The sequence below is a fragment of the Bos taurus genome, chromosome 5, assembly GCF_002263795.3.
Source record: "Bos taurus isolate L1 Dominette 01449 registration number 42190680 breed Hereford chromosome 5, ARS-UCD2.0, whole genome shotgun sequence".
Lineage (NCBI taxonomy): Eukaryota > Metazoa > Chordata > Mammalia > Artiodactyla > Bovidae > Bos > Bos taurus.
The window spans coordinates 25,787,610-25,806,098 of record NC_037332.1 but is presented as its reverse complement, the minus strand read 5'-3'; the positions used below and the strand labels follow the sequence as shown (position 1 = coordinate 25,806,098).

The 18,489-nt window shown below is 38.9% G+C and overlaps 1 protein-coding gene across 7 annotated transcripts in view; it reads right to left on the bottom strand.

Annotated features, from left to right (window-relative positions):
* Positions 1-18,489, bottom strand: part of CBX5 (chromobox 5) — a 34,566-nt gene that overhangs the window by 14,716 nt on the left and 1,361 nt on the right. For 3 of the 7 annotated variants that reach the window (NM_001193213.1, XM_059886604.1, XM_005206164.5), the window contains one exon: positions 2,876-3,054. In NM_001193213.1, coding sequence (NP_001180142.1) covers positions 2,876-3,012 — 137 coding nt within the window. In that variant the 5' untranslated portion in view covers positions 3,013-3,054. Of the gene's footprint in view, positions 1-2,875; positions 3,055-4,560; positions 4,731-4,801; positions 17,131-18,489 lie in introns of those variants that run through there. The other 4 variants (XM_059886603.1, XM_059886602.1, XM_059886601.1 and 1 more) reach the window with 4 other exon arrangements.

Here is an 18,489-nt window from a genome sequence, read left to right as displayed (position 1 = left end):
CCCTTCACTGACTTAGGAAATATTTTTTACATTTATGCACAATTTATTTTAGATACTTTATTAAAAACAAAAACAATGTAGTATCTTTAAATAAGAATGGTTTGAACACATGCTGTAACTTAATAATGATGGAAAAATCTGAGATATTTACTCTAGACTTCAGCTTTCTGCAAAAAGAGCTTAAGAATGAAACAAAGTTTATTTCTAAATCATTTGAGCTAAAACTGGAAAGCCTCTCCCTCACAGCTCTTCTTTCAGCCAAAAAAAAATCCTCGTACAATAACTTCTCCCAAATTCACAGATATATATAGTTTACTATCCCAGGAGAGTTAAGGCACCAAAACCAAGAGGCATGCCAACATTGTAGTACAGTACGCAAGCGAAGATGCGGAGGTAGGAGAAGAATCTCTGTTGCCTCCAAGGAAAGCCAATCTTCTAACGGGATTATCCCTTCCCCACCAGGTTAGTATTGTTTCTACAACAATCAGTTTTCCCAAAAGACAACATGGTATAACTTACAAAGAATCTGGATTTTAGCACCGAAGAAATGTGATGCTGGATCCTTGTTTTAGCATGTATCAGGTATGTTATCTCTGGTAAACAATTAATTTCCTCGTCTGTAAACTGAAAATACCTCTAAAGGCTGTTACGAGAATTATAGAGAACACATGAGGTAGGATATAACCACTGCCTAGCAAACAGCAGGTACTTAGTTGTGGACAATGTTGAAGGGGCACAATCTGTCTCAGTCTTTAATGAAACTCTAGATACTTTTGAAAAACTCAGGACAAATGTTAATCCATCTACCCTAAATCTTTTCTTTACCTCTTTTATCTATGTAAGGTACCAATAGCTCAACTACACAGTCTTCAAATTCTTCAAAACACCCAACAATTTCCAGTGATGATTCAATGGGCCAAATAAACACCCTTAAAGTCTTCAGGTGTATTTTTGTTTTTTAAACATTTATTTTTTGGCTGTGGTGATCTTCACTGTTACACTCAAGCTTTCTCTACTTGCAGCAAGCAGGGGCTACTCTTCATTGTGGTGTACAGGCTTCTCATTGCGTTGGCTCCTCCTGTTGCAGAGCACAGGCTCTAGAGCGCTGGCTCAGTTGTGGTACACAGGGCTTAGCTGCTCTGAAGCATGTGGGATCTTCCTGGACCAGGGATCACACCAGTGTCCCCTCCATCGCAAGGCAGATTCTCAACCCGTGGACTACCAGGGAAGCCCCCTTCATGAACGTGTATTTTAATTCCTAGCTCATGATGCTCTAGGCCTCTCAAATCTGTATGCTCAACTCTAGAGGATGCCATGATACCACACTTCTTTAGAAATATGGAGGGCATATTCTGACTGCCGTGCGACCCACATTTAGTTCTGTCTGTGCTACAAATGCTAAGCATCCTGCAGTGCATGAGCCGTCCCGCCTAAAACCCCAACAACGCTCCAGATGAGAAACTTGATTCCCATAATAACCTTGACTATATTCCAAAGGCTCCTGATCACACCTTTGTCCCAAGGTACTGACAAAGCATTCAATTTTTTATTAAAGTCTCACACTTTAAAGTTGTGATGTTCAATATGGTAACTACTAGCCACATATGGTAAATGAACATTTGAAATGTGGCTAGTATGAACTGAGATGTGCTGTAAAATGAAAAATATATAACAGATTTTAAATTCTTAGCATGAAAATATAAAATTTCATTAATAATTTTTGTATTAATTTGGAAATAGCATTTTGATGGGAGTGTCTAATAAAATATATTATTAAAATTAATTCCACTTTTCCTTAATGTAGCCACCATAAAATTTAAAATTACATCTGGCTTGCATTCCATTTCTATTGAACACTCCTAGGAGCCTAAACCAGTTCCTATCAGCTCACTGCTGTTCAGAGAAATCCATTCTTTGTTATCAGGCATCCTGGGAAGAGAATTAATGAGAAATTAAGGCAAAATGCCTAATGATTACACAGCTTCATGTAATTCACTTTTCAAGCTACCTCTTCTATGCTTCAGTATGTGTATATTTACTTCAGCACTTAAAGTCAGTTACTGCCTAACTCTGAATACTCAACACTTCAGTATCATTCTTAAAGCTCACTGACGTGAAAGAGGGGTTTTAAGGTCTTTAAAATAAATAATAGTAAAAAAGACAGATTGAGGAATAAAGATTATATTAAAAAGTGTTATTGTAGAAAAGAGGTGGAATGTATTTGAGTGTTCACTCAATTTCTTTTGCGTCAGTTTTATATATATATAACTTAAATTTTTAAAAATAAATATTGGGTCTCAGATTTAAGTCTCTTATTAGGATGAGTGTTAAAAAAAATAATGAAGATGAGTGTTTCATCCTAGGACACTTGTGAGGGCCAAGGGTCATTATGGAGAGCTATGGGATCAACTACAACTTCTACTTAAATGTATGTATTTTAGTTTGGTTACATCCAAAAGAATAACAGCTTACACTTAAACTGACCTTATGTGTCTGACTCTATACATTTCCCCAACATCTCTACGATATATACTATTTCTTATCCCTATTTTATTGAGGAGGAAAGAAGATTAAGGAACGTCACCAAGGTCACCCAGCTCATACTGTAAGTGGTGGGAGCAAGAATCTGGACCCAGGCAATCTGGCCCCTAATCTACGCTTCTAACCAGTTCATTACACTGCCTCTCAAAAGCAGTCTCATTAGAACATCAGCTCCAAGAAGCGGAGACTTTGCTTAGTTTACTGCAGTGTCTTGCAACTCTTAGAAAGGAGTACAGGCGAGGAAAGAACAAGACAAAGATGGTGATGGCTCACAGGGAAATGAACCAAAGCTGTCTACCTGCCTGAGTCCCAAAGCATGAGAGAAAGTACTTACTCGGAAAAGCCTTTCCACTTCAGTAGATATTCCACTTGCCCCTTAACCACACGCCTGTCTAGCACCTTCTCCACAACATACTCCTCCTCATCTTCTGAAGAAGAACTGTCAGCTGTCCGCTTGGTTTTCTTTCCCATGTCTCACGCTGATTCACCTGAAGGACTAAGGCCACCGGGTTCCTGCAAATGGAAAGGACAAAAATGGTCAGAATCCATGTGGGCAGTTAAAATGTTCAGTCTCTTCTTGATGGGATGCAGCGGGTGTACACAAAGCTGCCCTGTACCTTTCTCTTGGGTTTTGAAACATTCTACAGATGAGTCCTAAGAATGTAACCAAAAATGGGCAGATCCCCACTTTCTTAATTACAACTTTCTCTTTGGCTCACAAGATCAAAATTATTAGATGGCCACAATTATCTAACTCTAATTTCAGATTCCATAAAACAAGTAGTGTGTGGTATTTTACTCCTGGTACCTCTACAACTGTCTACAAGTCATAAACTGGAAGAGAAATATGGAAAACCTTCTATTTAAGATTTTCTATAAAAATGAGAGAAAAAAAAAAGAAAAGCCACCAAAATCTAACTTTCCCCTGCTCTGAGCATTCTGAGCAGTCTCTTAGCAGGACAAAAAAGGCCTGCTCTGGCATGTTTCACCACATTTTCAGTGACTCGGTACATTTCCCTTCAACAAATTGAGCTTGTCCCTTCAGAGCATCCATCAGCTCACAAAAGCAAGGCTGACACCTCAAATATATTAAGCCTCATCTTTCATTTGGGGATAGGAGGGAGGCAGGGAGGAGAAAAATATTTTTTTGTCCTAAAAATCAAAACTAGTCATTGGGCTGTTCAGTAATTCTTAAGGCTCAACTAATCCAAATATTAAGGAGGTACCTCTCCTCTTAACTGGAGCTGACTTTGGGCCAAAGGAAGAGGAGGAGGAAAACAGAGGTCTGGTCCCAGACTCACAGCAACATGAAGCCTCCAAACACAGAAGAACCATTCATAGGCCCAAGGAAAGCTGAAGCAAGGCAACACAAATGGAAATTGAGTTAAGCTCAGAAATATGCACAACCAGGGGGTATACAGCAGAGACTCTAGTGTTTTAAAATTCTCTCCTTGTTGTCACCACAATCATTTTTAAGAATTCTTCCTTAACCTTGTTAAATGGTGCCTAGAGTCTGGATTATAGAGTAGCAGGGATTGTTTTCTTAGGTGAACTCCATTTTATTTTGCTGTAAACCTTAAAGCTTTTTTTTCAGCATTCTAAAAACATTTTCTTTCTGATCAGATGACCACCCCAGGAATAGGAAAGGTCACTACTAATCTCAGAATTTTGTCTTTGAGTACCATAAAAAGTTGCATTAATCAATTTACTGCAAACTAGCAAAATTTAGGGAATTCCAAGGATATATAGTTGTAAATCATACCTCCAGAACTTACTAGCAATAGGTGTGCCCACCCAAAAAACTCTTTTTATCAAAATACTTCGTTTGGATGAGGGAGTGGGAGTGGGGGGAATGTAAGGTAAGGAGTTTCAAAATAATTTTTCCACGAATTCAGACGAAAGTCCTTTAGCTTCAAGGAAAAAAAATCTGATTTATTTAAAATAAAAGCAGCCTCCAACCTCACCAGAGACAGGAAATGTCATATTCCAGGGAGAATACCCCACCCCACCCCCACTCACCTTGGAATTTCCGGGAGCTGAGCAGTTTAGGTCAGAGCGCCAGGGTTAAAACCAGCCCCGGGTTACATGCATGCAGTTAAGCATTGTGACTATGGCCTCCCCTGCCTCACGAGGAAAAACAAGGATTTACATATGTGTTCTTCAGTTTCAGGGAGGAAAGAGGACAATCTCCCTTTATACCTTCATGCAGAAGAGGAGCCCCAAAGGTAGAAGATGAATGGGGGTTCCCTCCTTTACCTACCGGATCGCCCCAGTTCTTTCTTTCCCTCTGGGCTAACAGGAGGGGCCTCCCCTCCCAGGTCTGGGGCTTGGCGGGCTGGCAGCTCCCCCGCCCCCACCCAGCTGCCTAGGCGCCACTGCGCAGCTGTCCCAGTCCGTTGCCATGGCAACTGGCAGCCTTACTAGACTAAGGGGGGAGAGAAGCAAACGGAAAAGTTAAAAGGCTTAACTTTCCTTTTCAGTGAAGGCAGGGTGGAGAAGTTGGAAGGTACCTCCCTTGGCCTCAAGTCTAAGGCATTCAGAGCTCCAGGGAATTGGCTCTTGGGTTTTTAAATCCAGAACTTGTGCTTATTTCTCTAAGAGCACTGGGAATTTAATCAATAGCATTTTAAGATCTAACAGGATTATCGCTCAACTGGAAGTGGGGGCGGGGAAAGGCTAGATCCTTCTACAACAAGATCAGGACAAACTACGACCCCCTAATCCAGCCCGCCAGGAACACTTTAGGCGAGGCCTTTTCTACCATCTGTCACTGAACAGTTAATTAAAACTGGGAGGCGGGGGAGGTGCAGGGAGTAACAGGAAAGGGAGAAGTATTTCAAAGATACTATACAACTTTCCTTCTTGGGGGATTGCTAGATTCAGAAACAGAATCTAGAGACTTGAAGCACTACCGAATTTCAACTGAAATTATAGACAGAAAACAATTTAATTCTCCAGTAGTTTTAAAAAACAGAAGGGAAAGGAACAGTCCAGTCACAACCATTACTGTTAATTGAAAACCACTTCTCATTAGTTGTTTTTGTAATATTATAAAACACATTTTTAAATAATTACCCACTTGGAACATTAATTATACAATATAATAATAAAAACCTCGTGTATTAAAAATTCCTAATACTTGAGAAAAGGAGGACTGAGATAAAGAAAAGAGACTTAAGAGACTTGCAGTCCTGTGAATATTCCTTTCTGCTGGCCTTAAAGAACATTTTAGAGAGCTCCACAACTCTGCTCTCTTTACAGATATGAGTCTTTTAGAGACAAAGGCTGCTGCCACAAGAGAGTATGAATAAGGGACAATCAAAAGCAAAGAACCCAACTGAGGGGGAAAAAAAAAAGAATGGTGATTATTCTGCCTATCAAATAAGAAACTGTAGGGTATGAGAGCACAATGGGCAGTTTTCAACTATAAGAATTTCTTCAACTTTGAATAGACTCATCAGGAAATCTGAGTAAAATCTGCCTTTCTCAACTCTTTGTAAGTTTTTAAAACTTTTCATAGTTAAGGGATATGAAAACAATGCCAAAGGAATTAGATCAGAGTTGTGATTCTGTGATTAACTTGCCATGTGTGATCCTGAGTAAATAAATTTTAGGTCTAACCCCAGAATCACTAAAGGGGGCCAAATAAATCCCCACTGCCTACCTCCAAGGGAAAGGGTGAGTTTATGTTGAAACCAAAGGCTGTTAAGTCCCCCAAGAGAAGCGTTTATAAAATATTACAGGGCCTAATACAACAGCAGCAGGAAATACGTGACCTTCCAAATTCCTAAGCCATTAAGCCATATTACATGGAGTAACTCCTGCAGTTCAACATGTTAGAGAGCAAGAAAGGAGGAACCTTGTCTTTGTTAACCTGCTGCTGGTAAACCAATAAACTTTCAGAGAAAAGGCAGGTAACCTTTTCTCTCAAGGGCAAAATTCTTAGTCCTTAAAACTCAGGAAAACATTGGAGACGGCAGAATGAAAAAATAGCAGTTCTGTGAAGGGATAAGGGACAGGAAAGAATGACAGCAATAGTAAGATTTTAGTGAAACCTTTCAGGGAAAACAAGGGAATCCAATGAGGAAACGGACAAAAACATTCTGGTGTCCCATCTTTCTCCTTAAAACATCAAGAAATAAAGAACCAAATCAATTCCCTCTTTCCCACTCTTCAGAACTGGCTAAAATGCACATGGCTAAGATCCCTTTCTCTTTGGGAAATGGGTTTTGCAACAGCTGACAAATCAAATTGGGCCTGATGCCAGGAGTCAGAGTCCAACCATAATATTCTGTAAAGAATGGCATGCAATTGTCTTGTAAATCTCCTGGACAGTCACAGATCAGAAGCTGGCAAGGATGACGACATAGTTCTGATGGAATGTGTCTTATCTTAACCTTGAAGTTACAGATCTGCTCAGGAGCAGCAGTAAGAAATGAGAAATGCACTCAGACATCGGAGGGGACATAATTCTCTTTTAGACAGTGCGACCCAGTGTATTAGGGTCAAATGAAACACAAAGCCAGACGGACAATTTAAGGGCTAGAGCCTGGACCAGATAAAGCATCTAGACTGGTGGTTCACGCTGAGCTTGGGAGCAGGGAGTGCTCCAGTGTGAGAAATGAGACATGGCTGGCAGGATGATGGAGAGATTAAGGTAGAATCCTGATACCATGCCGGAGGAAGAGAGGCCGAGCCTCTTGAGCACAACCTTATTATCCGTATGGAAATCTCCATGGGAAGCGGTGAGCTTCTCAAGTCCCGTCTTTCAGACATAACATATCTCAGCCTTTTCTTGAACACACACAGGAACTCTCTGGTAAAGGCATCAACAACTACAGACAGAGTCCAGCAATTTAAGTGCCCATCCGATCACGAGAAAGAGCAGGCCCCACCAACCCTTCATATCAATGATACAAGGCAAATTCATCTTACAGGCAAGCCCCTGTGTGCTGGGGGAAAACACCTAAGCCAGGGAATCTGGTGAGAATTCAGCCTTGGACAAACATCAAAGACCTTTGCGGTCAGGCAGTCAGAACGTACATTCCAAGTCGATGACAGGGAACTTCTTTAACAGATGAAATCTTCCAGAAAAAAAAAAAAAAAGAGCGAATGGGAAGAGGTGAGGAGGTGAAGCAGAGAGGGACCCCAAAATCCCACACATTGTAAGGGTAAAAGATTAAAAAAAAAAGGTAAAAACTGCCAGTCCCCAGGAATGAGAGGGCATCACAGAAAGCTGGGGCAACCCAGAAGAACAACAGATGTCATGATTAACTGTTTGCATTAAGAGATCAATACTGGAAGCAGAGAACCACTCACATGAGACCATTGGTTTCTGTACTCTGCCCAATCCCTCCATTCACTGCTTATCAATGTCAGTTGTCCTGGTGGCTTTTGCATTTTCATGACGACTTACAAGCAAAAGCATACACACACACACACACACACACACACACTGTATATACTTATGTATACACAGTGTGCGTGTGTGTGTGTGTGTATATATATATATAAACTAGGACTTCCCTGGTGGTGCAGTGGTTAAGAATCCATCCACCTGCTAACGTAGGGGACACAGGTTCGATCACTGGTCCAGGACGATTCCACATGCGCAGGGCAACTATGCCCAGGCACTCACAGCTACTGAACCCACACTTTGAAGCCCAGAAGCCACAAGTAACAACTACTGAGCCTGTACACCTGGAGTCTGTGCTCCTCCACAAGAGAAACCACCGCAATGAGAAGGCCACGCACCACGATGAAGAGAAGCCCCCACTGACCACAACCAGAGAAAGCCTGTGCGTAGCAGTGAAGACCCAGGGCAGCCAAAATACACACACATGCCTATATATAATAATCCTGTCTTTCTCTAAGCTTTCTTTGTATTGTTTAAAAAGTAACAAAAGCAACTGCTAAGTTGCCTCGCTGAACTATTGTGGGTAGTCAAACCAAGTGTCAAAATGCATTAATCAATGAGCTCTTTTATAGAATTTTAATATAAATTTTATAAGCACACTAAGAACGCAAATCTTCTATAAAAAAAAGTCATTCTAAAGAGCAGAAAAGGGCAAGGGCATATGCAAAGGTCCCTCTCACATGTATTAATTAAATATGCCACTGACAGGAGACTTCCGTTGGTCCAGGCTTGAGAAACTCCCAAGTCTCCCCTAAGGCCCTTGGGGAAAGCTGTTGGCTTATGTGAAGATTAAACTGTCAGCTACAGCGTTGTCTTCAAGGCGTCCTCTTTATAGCCCACTGTAGCAAATAAAAAGATGAAAAGAAACCAAATTTACAGAACCGTTTTAATCTGGTCTGTATTCTTTGCTCTTCATAGATCTAGAAGTACCAATGGTTTTAGGTTTGCCACACATACAGCATAAAACTAAAATACCCTCTATAAAGATGTTTTCTTCCACTAGATTTATGATTTCCAAAGTATTAGCCATGTGGCATCTTAACAAAAACACAGCATAGAGATGCACATTACAGCTGTCCTGGCTGTCTCAGGTTTTGTTAAATGGGCTGATAACTATCACTCCACATCCACCAAAAGCCCATGAGCACCCAATTCAAGAGGAGTTAAAAGCTTTTTAAATGTCTATTTAAGAGACTGGATTAGGAAAGAGTTGAGGAGGAAGATTAACTGTGGTCGTTAACACCCCTATCATTAACAAGCCACATATAGGCAACACAAACTTTATTAATAGAGAGGAGTGTGGAAAGAGGAAATGCTCCTCCCTTGGCTAGCAGAGCTCCAGTTCTCCATCCTTTAAAAAATCAGGCCAAGGCACTGCATCCACCAGTCACAGAATTATTCTGGGGCAAAGTATCCTATTTGCTGATTATCTAACCCTCCTGTGCCAGCAAGCAAGGGAGTAGAGTCTTTTCTTCTTTTAGATTAAAACATATACATTATAAATGGAGATAAAGGCTACCCTATAAATTTCACTGTATTGTCCTCCAAGCTCTGACCCCATTAAAAAATATAAATGAATGTGTACTACAGCAGTTCTCAGAACAACTGTTTTATGTTTGGTTCATTGGTATATTTAGCAGTAACACACAAATTCTTGATATCTCATTACCAGATCACAATCCCACAAAATAATCTTACATGGGATTTGTTTTTTTCCTACATTCAAATCTACTGTGCTTCGTCTCCCAAGTGTCTGCTTTCTCTAAATTTAGTTAGGGCACACCTAAAGCCATCATGGGCAAGAGGTTAGCTATTCAATTGTTTTTCGATTCAAGAGAAAGTAGAATTTGGTACCACTAAGGGGAAATGTCTTCCAGATGGTGCCTCTGAACACCTCTATCCTTGGAATGTACTGAATTTCTCAAAGCACCACAGTCTCTGGCAAGTGTTACCTCACACCCACTCCTCTCTACTAATTAAATATGATGAAGCATGAACTAGTAGAGCTTGTCACCTTTCATGAGGAACCTGGCAATTTCTCCATAAATTTTAAGAAAAATGGATAAGAGTACCATTTGAGTAGATGACTGCGAATCTCAGATTTTTACATACCACTTTGGCAAATCATGTTCACAAAATATGGAGGAGTTAAAAGAAAACTGAAGTGCACATCCCCAATTAAAATTACAGTCATAAAGCATTTCTCAAATAGTCGTAAACTTTAAGATTCAAACTTATCTAGCTTGTACAGATTTTGGTTATCAGCAGCTTAAGTTACAATGGTTTCTTCAAGTCATTTCAACATATCCTCTATTAGAAGGAAGAGCTTCTACTATGCCTAACAATTTACATTCTACCACAGTCTTAGTTTAGCAAAGACATTCAAGAGTCATAAAAATTAATTTGCATAACCATAAACTAAAATCTCTAATGTAACTATTGAGATGGTATTAGACTTTAAATCAGTATGCTAAAATCTGATTAACACATCCTGACAATAAGTTTTTATATAATTGGAATAAGAAAGGTATCTCAGACTGTAAAACTTCCAGGAGTAAGAGAGCATTCCTTCAACATATGGCATAGTTTTGTGCTCTGCCATTACCTTGGTGTATTAGCAACATGAATTATATTGAAGTCACAGCCTACAATTTAGATAAATAAAATCAACCCAGTATTGAACTTTTTCCCATCCCATACAACGGTATCCTTGGCAGCTCCTTGGCCATCTATTAAGATGCTGACCAATTTCTCTCTGTGGCAATTTAAAAGCTGTAAAAAAACACATAATGGGTGATGACAGGAGAAACAAACCCACACCAGAAATTATTGAACCTTGTACATCTTTCCAAGTGTCTCTATTGACATATAAGTGTGAGTTACTATGCTACAATATCATAAAAGTGTGCTCTACACTTTAGATATATTGACAGTTAAATGCAAAGAAAGGCCACCATCAGATAAATGGCTTAAGGGATGGCCAATCTCAGACCACCCAGCTCTTCCACTGAGCATTCTGACACATTGCTTAAGCCAAATAAGATGTTTCTTTTTGTCCAGCTTCCAACCATCATCCCAACTCAGAGCCTATGCCAAAAGGATGATACAGTAATACTGACCCTTGCTCTAAAATTCTCTAGTTGGTTATATATTTATTGAGAGCCAAGTAAGTGTCAAATATTGCATGAGCACTGAGTTTAAGCCCGTCTTCAACTTAAGAACTAAGCTGAAGTATCACCAAGTCTCTCCCTGGTTCACTCATCAGTGGCTAGCGCATCCCAAACGCTGCTGTAAAAAAAAAGCTACTAAAAGGGCAACTAGTTAACAGTAGCAGTATCAGAACTAGGAATAAGATAGGAGTCCTATCCCAACTAGATCACTGAAAAGTTGAACTACACAGGCCACTTAACCTAAGGTGTTAGCACTTTGCCCTGCTTATCTCACAGGTCTGCTGTGGGGGAATAAAAAAATTAGAAAACACTTTTAAATATATAAAGCAGAGAAGTTAAATGTCTGATAGTAGATGAAGTTAAAAATACACTTCTATCTTCTGGAAGAGTTTGCGTAGAATTGATGTTATTTCTTCCGTAGAAGTTGGGGAAATTCACCTGTCAAGCCATTTGGACCAAGAGTTTTTCTCTGTGGGAAGGCTTTTAACTACAAATTCCATTTCCTTAATACACTTAGGAATAGTGAGGTTCTTAATTTCTTCTGAAGTGAGCTTTGGTAGTCTTTCAAGGAAGCCATTCATTTTATCCTAGACATTAAATGCACTGGCATAATTGTTCATAATTCTCCCTTATAACTCTTACAGTGTCTATAGGATTAGTAGTGATATCCCTTATTCCTGATGTTACTAATTTGTCTTTTTTTCACTGATCAAACTTGCTCACTACATTATCTTCTCCCAAAAAACCAACTTTTTCACTGATTTTATTCTCTACAGGTTTTGTTTTATATTTCATCAACTATTCACTGCTTTTACTTTCACTATTTCCTTTCTTCTGCTTACTGTTACTTTCACTATTTCTTCTGCTTACTTTGGGCTTGATTTTTAAAAATTGAATTTGTCATGTAATATTTTAAGGTATACAGCATGTATATCTTTGGTACATTTATATATTGTAATATAGTAGACAGTGTAGTCATATTTATCACATTATATAATTACAGTACAATATTATCCATATTCATGATACCATGCATTAGGTATTTTTTGATTTATTATTTTTAAAAATAATTTTATTTTTGGCTGCACTGGGTCTTCACTGCTGTGTGAGGGCTTTCTCGAGTTGTGGCAAACAGGGGCTGCTCTTCGCTGCAGTGCATGAACTTCTCTTTTTGCAGAGCACGGGCTTCAGGTACACTTGCTCCAGTAGTTGCAGCTTGCGGGCTCTAGAGCATGGGCTCAGTGGCTGCGGTGCATCACGTGGAACCTTCACAGACCAGAGATTGAATTCACGCCCCCTGCATTAGTGGTGGATTCTTATCCACTGTGTCACCAGGAAGTCCTGCATTAGGTCTTTAGAGTTTATTTACTACTTACTCCAACTCTGTACCCTTAAACATCATCATTCTTATCCCTTTTTCTGAGTTAAGATAGAAAGACTCTAGATCTTTCCACCTTTTTAAAAAAAACCTTATATTTGTATTGGGGTATAGCAGATTAACAATGTTGTGATAGTTTCAGGTAAACAGCTAAGGGACTCAGCCCTTCATCTACACATGTCCATTCTCCCCTCAAACCCCCTCCCACCCAGGCCACCATGTAACATCTACCAGCACTCCCTGTGCTATATGGTAGGACCTTGTTTATCCATTTTAAACATAGCAGTGTGTCCATGTCAATCTCAAACGTTGTCTTTTTAATTAAAGCATTTAATACTATAAATTTACCTCTAAGCATTGCCTTGGCTATATCCCACACGTTATGTCATCATTTTTATTCAGTTCGAAATATTTTCCAATTTTGTGTGTGATCTTGTCTTTGATCCATGGGTTACTCAGAAGTATATTGTTTAGTTTCAATTATTTGGGGTATTTTCCAGGTGTCTTACAGTTACTGATTTCTAATTCCATTACAGCCAGAAAACATACTTTGTATAATCAAATCCTTTTGAGATTTATGATAGATGGTCTGACTTGTTAAATACTGCTATGCACTTGAAAATAATGTATATTCTGCTACTGTTGGGTGGAATATCCTATGAATGTCTATGGTATCAGGCTCACTGACAGTGCTATTCAAGTCTTTACTGCTTTGCTGTCTACCTGTTCTATTAATGGGCTTCTCAGGCGGCACAGTGGTAAAGAATCTGCCTGCCAATGCAGGAGACTCTGTTTGATCCCTGGGTTGGGAAGATCCCCTGGAGTAAGAATGGCAACCCATTCCAGTATTCTTGCCTGGAAAATGCCATGGGCAGAGAAGCCTAGCAGGCTAAGTCCATGGGGTTGCAGAGTCGGACACGACTGACCCCAGAGCACACATTATTTCCGTTTTGTTTTTTTAAACTAAAAGGTGTTAAGGTTCTATTGTTTTCTTTCTTGTATTTTGATGATTATTAGTTGTGTAAATTTTAGAATTATTGTTTCCTCTTGATGAATTGATCCCTTCATCATCTACATTAGTGTTAACTCTTTGCCCTACTTACCCCATGTCTGTTATGGAAAAAGAATAAGAAAACTTTGCAAAGTACACAGGAAACAAAAGATAAAATGTTTGATAACAGTAGTAGTTAAAAATAACTTTAATGAATTTTCTGAACTATCTGTTTTATCTATCCTTGTCTCCAACTACATGCATAAATGAGGCTTGCCTATGTTTATCAGATTACTAGATATAATTTATTGTTGTGAAATACTGAACAAATTAGCAGTATATTACCCTCCACAACTCCCTGTGAGGTGAGTTGAGTCTTACTGATTTAGGGATGCGAAACAAGGCACATGGAGTTCAAGGATTTGCCTCAGAAACCAAAGATAGATTTCCTAGCCTGTTGGGTTGACCTCTTTGTACAGGGCATTTTATTCCGACATAATTATGCCCGTTGGCTCAGATATGAACTTGTTTTATTCTAAGAATTGTAGATTACAATCAGAGAAACACTTGAATTCAATTTGGTTCCTCCACTCCCTGGAAGAAATAAATAATGAGTGTGTTATAAAACTTGATCTTGAAGCAGTCCTTTCAATGACACCATCTCAATCCCATGATTTCTGGTGTGCTTCCTAGCAGTGAAACATGATGCCACAGGCACTCCGTAAGTCTGAAGAGTAAGACTGCACATCAGAACTTCCCTGAAGGTCCAATGGTTAAGAGCTTCCACTGCAGGGACTAAGATCCTGCATGCCGCACAGCCAAAAGAAAAAAAGACTGCAAGTGAAAAATTTTAAATCTAGGTCCATGACCTAGTTTCAGGTAGAAAACTCTGTCAGTTCTTTCTCCCCCTTAAAATTCTGCTTACTCCCCTCTCTTTAAAAAAAAAAACTTATCTTAACTGAGGTAAAATTGACTTTAAGTGTTTAAGTTTGATGAACTATTCTTACTGGGTAGGAAATCCAGACTACACAGTCCTCAGCCTCATTGGAATGACTGAAAAGTGGTTCAGCTAGTCTATTACACTCGTTTTAGAAAATCACACCCAAGTACAGGTTTGTTATCACGTGTTAATACCCTTAGAAATTGACAACCAGTCAACAACTCAGTTTTCTGTCCCTCAAGTTCTAGGGAAAACCAGTTGGACTATATTGGCCCAAAATATAAGAACGAGTTATTGATTTGCATTTAAAATTGACTTCAAAAATAAACTCCCAAGACAATGTAGGAGTCACTTCATAAAAAATTTTAGGGCTAGAGAACTCTAAGTTATCACCTAGCCAATTCCTTCCATAAGAAACTAAGGACCAAAGAAGGCAAATTGCTCACTTTGAGTTTCCTGTGCCTTTGCCTACTCTCCCCACCACTTGCTCCTCATTTTAAAAAATAACCTTTTCTTTTTTGAATTAGGTAATATTTATTTGGGTAGGGATTAAAGAACCAGGGTACAGTAGCCTGAATGATGCCTCCCTCCACCCCGCAAAGATATACATGACCTAATCCCTCAAAGTTGTGACTATTACTTTATATGGCAAAAGATGTGCTTTAAAGATGTGAAAGGAGAAATTTATCCCAGATTATTAGGTGGGCCTTAAATGCCATCACACATATCTTTTTAAGAGAGGCAGGAGTTCTGAGAGAGACATATAGAGAAAGCAACGTGAAGACTGAGCAGGAAGTGAGGAGGCAAGGAAAACAGACAACCACCAGGAGCTAGAAAGGCAAGGAAGGGATTCTCCCCTGGGGCCTCCAGAACCGGCTCAACACCTTGATTGCAGACTTCTGGCCTTCAGAATTGTGAAAGAATAAACTCTTGTTGTTTGAAGCCACCAGGTTTGTGGTAATTGCAGCCACAAGAAACTAAGACACAGGGGAAATAAAATTTTAAAAATAATAAACCAAACATTTATAAAACTAATTACTGATGCAAAAAGAACTGTGCTTTAAATGACCCAAAGAATGCCTAAATCCTTTAATCTTTCATTTTAAAGGTAAGTTGAGGCAATCAGAGGATGCAATTTACTTAAAAGGATGGCAGATCTGAGAAGACAAATTCAGAAAGGTCTAATATTTACATAGCTGCTAACAAGAACAGTGTAGGTTTTCCCCCAAACATGCTAGCTGGTAGAGCTCCCGGGCAGACTAAACATAGGCAACAGTTGTCACTGTGGGTGTTCTGCCAACACAAGTGTAAAGTTGTCATCAGAAATGAATATGTGGCTTCGAGTGGCTTACAGAAATCCAACAAATCTGCGTCCTGGACTCTGCACAAGCCAACTCTTCTCAGGATGACCTGGACTCCTTCCCATTAGTACAATGATCAGTTAAAGCCATCCTCTACAAGGAGGGAAGGGAAATCAATTTATGTCAGAGAAAAAAGACAATTGCCCAGAGTCTAAGGTCATCAATAACAATGTGTAAATATCAGCCACACTGAGTCAGTTATAAGTGATATCTAGCACTATAATTTATTGCTTTTAAAGTCAACATCCAGAGCATTTAGGCCCAATTTCATGTTAGGTGACTGGAAATAAAAACAGACAAAATAAAAGGACAAGAAAAAAATGCTTTACCAGGAGATGTGATATGAGCTATTTCAATAAGATATAAAAATTATGCTATGTGGTTAAATAAATGGTAAAAGCAAAAAATACTAGTCTTCCTCAGAAACCTCTGTATCCTGGATACCGTTATCTCTTTTCCAGAAATACTGTCAAGGGCTCTGAAAATCACCAGAACTTTCCTAGATATATAAAAATCCAGTCAATTCAAAGGTATGCTCTGTCTTTGTCTTTCCCCAGTTATCATCCTGCTCACCTCCTACCTGAGAGAAGCTTTCTACCTATTGGATTTCATTTTCCTTTTAGATAACAATCATTTTATTGAAGAAGGAAATGGCAACACACTCCAGTGTTCTTGCCTGGAGAACCCCAGGGACAGGGAAGCCTGGTGAGCTGCCATCTCTGGAGTCGCACAGAGTCGGACACGACTGAAGCGACTTAGTAGCAGCAGCAGCAACAATCATTTTATGTTTGGATGCAACAGGATATGCCTCTAAGTTCTAAGCACAAGTGTCTGAAATTTGTGTAACACAGACTCAGCATTTTGTATTGTTAACAGAGTGTACAAGTTAACAATCAAACCAAGTTCTCCAAAAGCAAGAAATAAGTCTAAACTTAGGATTTTCAATATGATAGTCTCAGATTTCAACTAAAAACTACTCACCAAAATTTCCCCACCAGAGAGAAATGTTTATCAGACCTATTAACTATGACAGTGTAAGAGAACTTACAATAAAACAAGCAACTTTTATTCACACATCACAGTAAACCAAAAAGTCTAGGTACAATTCCTGAAATTTTTCAAATAAAAACATACCATTAAAAAACATCAAATTAAGGATAACTGATTAATTTGTTTATAGACCAAAGTAGGCAGGGCTGGAGATGAAAGGAATCTACTCAGAGAGTAACCTAGGGAGGCATGTTTTGGTTTACCTGTTCTTCAAGTCAGTAATTCTTTTCCCCCAAAGTATGGGTCTCTAAACAGCTGAAAAATCAGTTCAGCAGAAATCAACCTGTGTTTTTAAAAAAATGAAATAGAGTACTATAAATGAGAAAATGTCAGAATGCTTTGCGTATGTTTGTATAGTGAAACTTTAAAGGAAAGAGGATTAAGTCAGATGAGAATGTAAGAAGCATCTGAAGCAAAGTCTACCTCTCCAAAAACTTATTTGCCATTATTTTAGGAAGCCAAACACAAGATGCAATCAGTGTTTAAATGGAAAGAAATGGTAAAAACGTTAATGTAGCTTTCCTTTTATCCAATCAAACAGTGATCACTCTACATCTGAAGAGAGAATCAACATTTCCTAAACACTTCACCCATCTTATCTCTAAATTCCAATTGGTAAAATAAAAGATTTTGACAAGATAATTGATTCTACCATCTGTCATTTCAGATCAATGGTTTTCAAGTGGAGATTTTGCACTCTTCCCTCAAAGGACATTTGGTGACATTCTGATTGTCCCAAGAAGAGGTGTGGGGGAGGTGAGATGCATTTATTAAGCTCAAAATGTCAATATCGCTGAGACTGAAAAACTCTGTAGTAGATCAAAACTGTATTCCTTTCAAACCTAAATAAATCAGGGACAGATGGGGCTTCCCTGGTGGCTCAGACGGTAGTCTGCCTGTAATGCAGGAGACCCGAGTTCGATCCCTGGTTCGGGAAGATCCCCTGGAAAAAGGAATAACTACCCACTCCAGTATTCTTGCCTGGACAATTCCATGGACAGAGAAGTCTGGCAGGCTACAGTCTATGGGGTTGCAAGAGTCAGACAGGACTGAACAACCAAAGCTTTCACTTTTTTTCACCCTTAATCTGTTATCATTTTAGTTCTTATAAATGTTATAAATGAAGTAGTTACATTATTAGAATACCTACAAACAGCTTACAAGCAAGTACAAAATAGGTTTTCCTTTTGCAAGTGCCAAACAGGAAAATCTCTCCTCTGTTCACAATAAGCTCAGTTAAAATCATCTTCCTTTTGTATATCAGAAAAGTCTCTACTCATAACAGTATTTCATGTGGATCTGAATTTATTACAATATTTAAAGATTTTCTCTTTGACAATAAATCAGTAAATAATAGAGCAGTATAGACTCTGATACAGTCAATATGTAATTAAAATATTTTACTAAAAAATACTGGACAGAGTAGAATGGCCATTACCAACACGATATGGACTACTTATAAAATACTTTGAAGGAAATAAAATCAAAAGGCAAAAAAAAAAAACCAACCCAGGTGATGAATGAGTCCTATCTCCAACATCCTAAGCATTAACCTCCTTAAGCAACTTGTTTTTTTATCTAAATCCAGATGTCCTCAAAGGAACAGCAGAAAGGGCTTAGGAGATCTGTAATGGATTAAAGA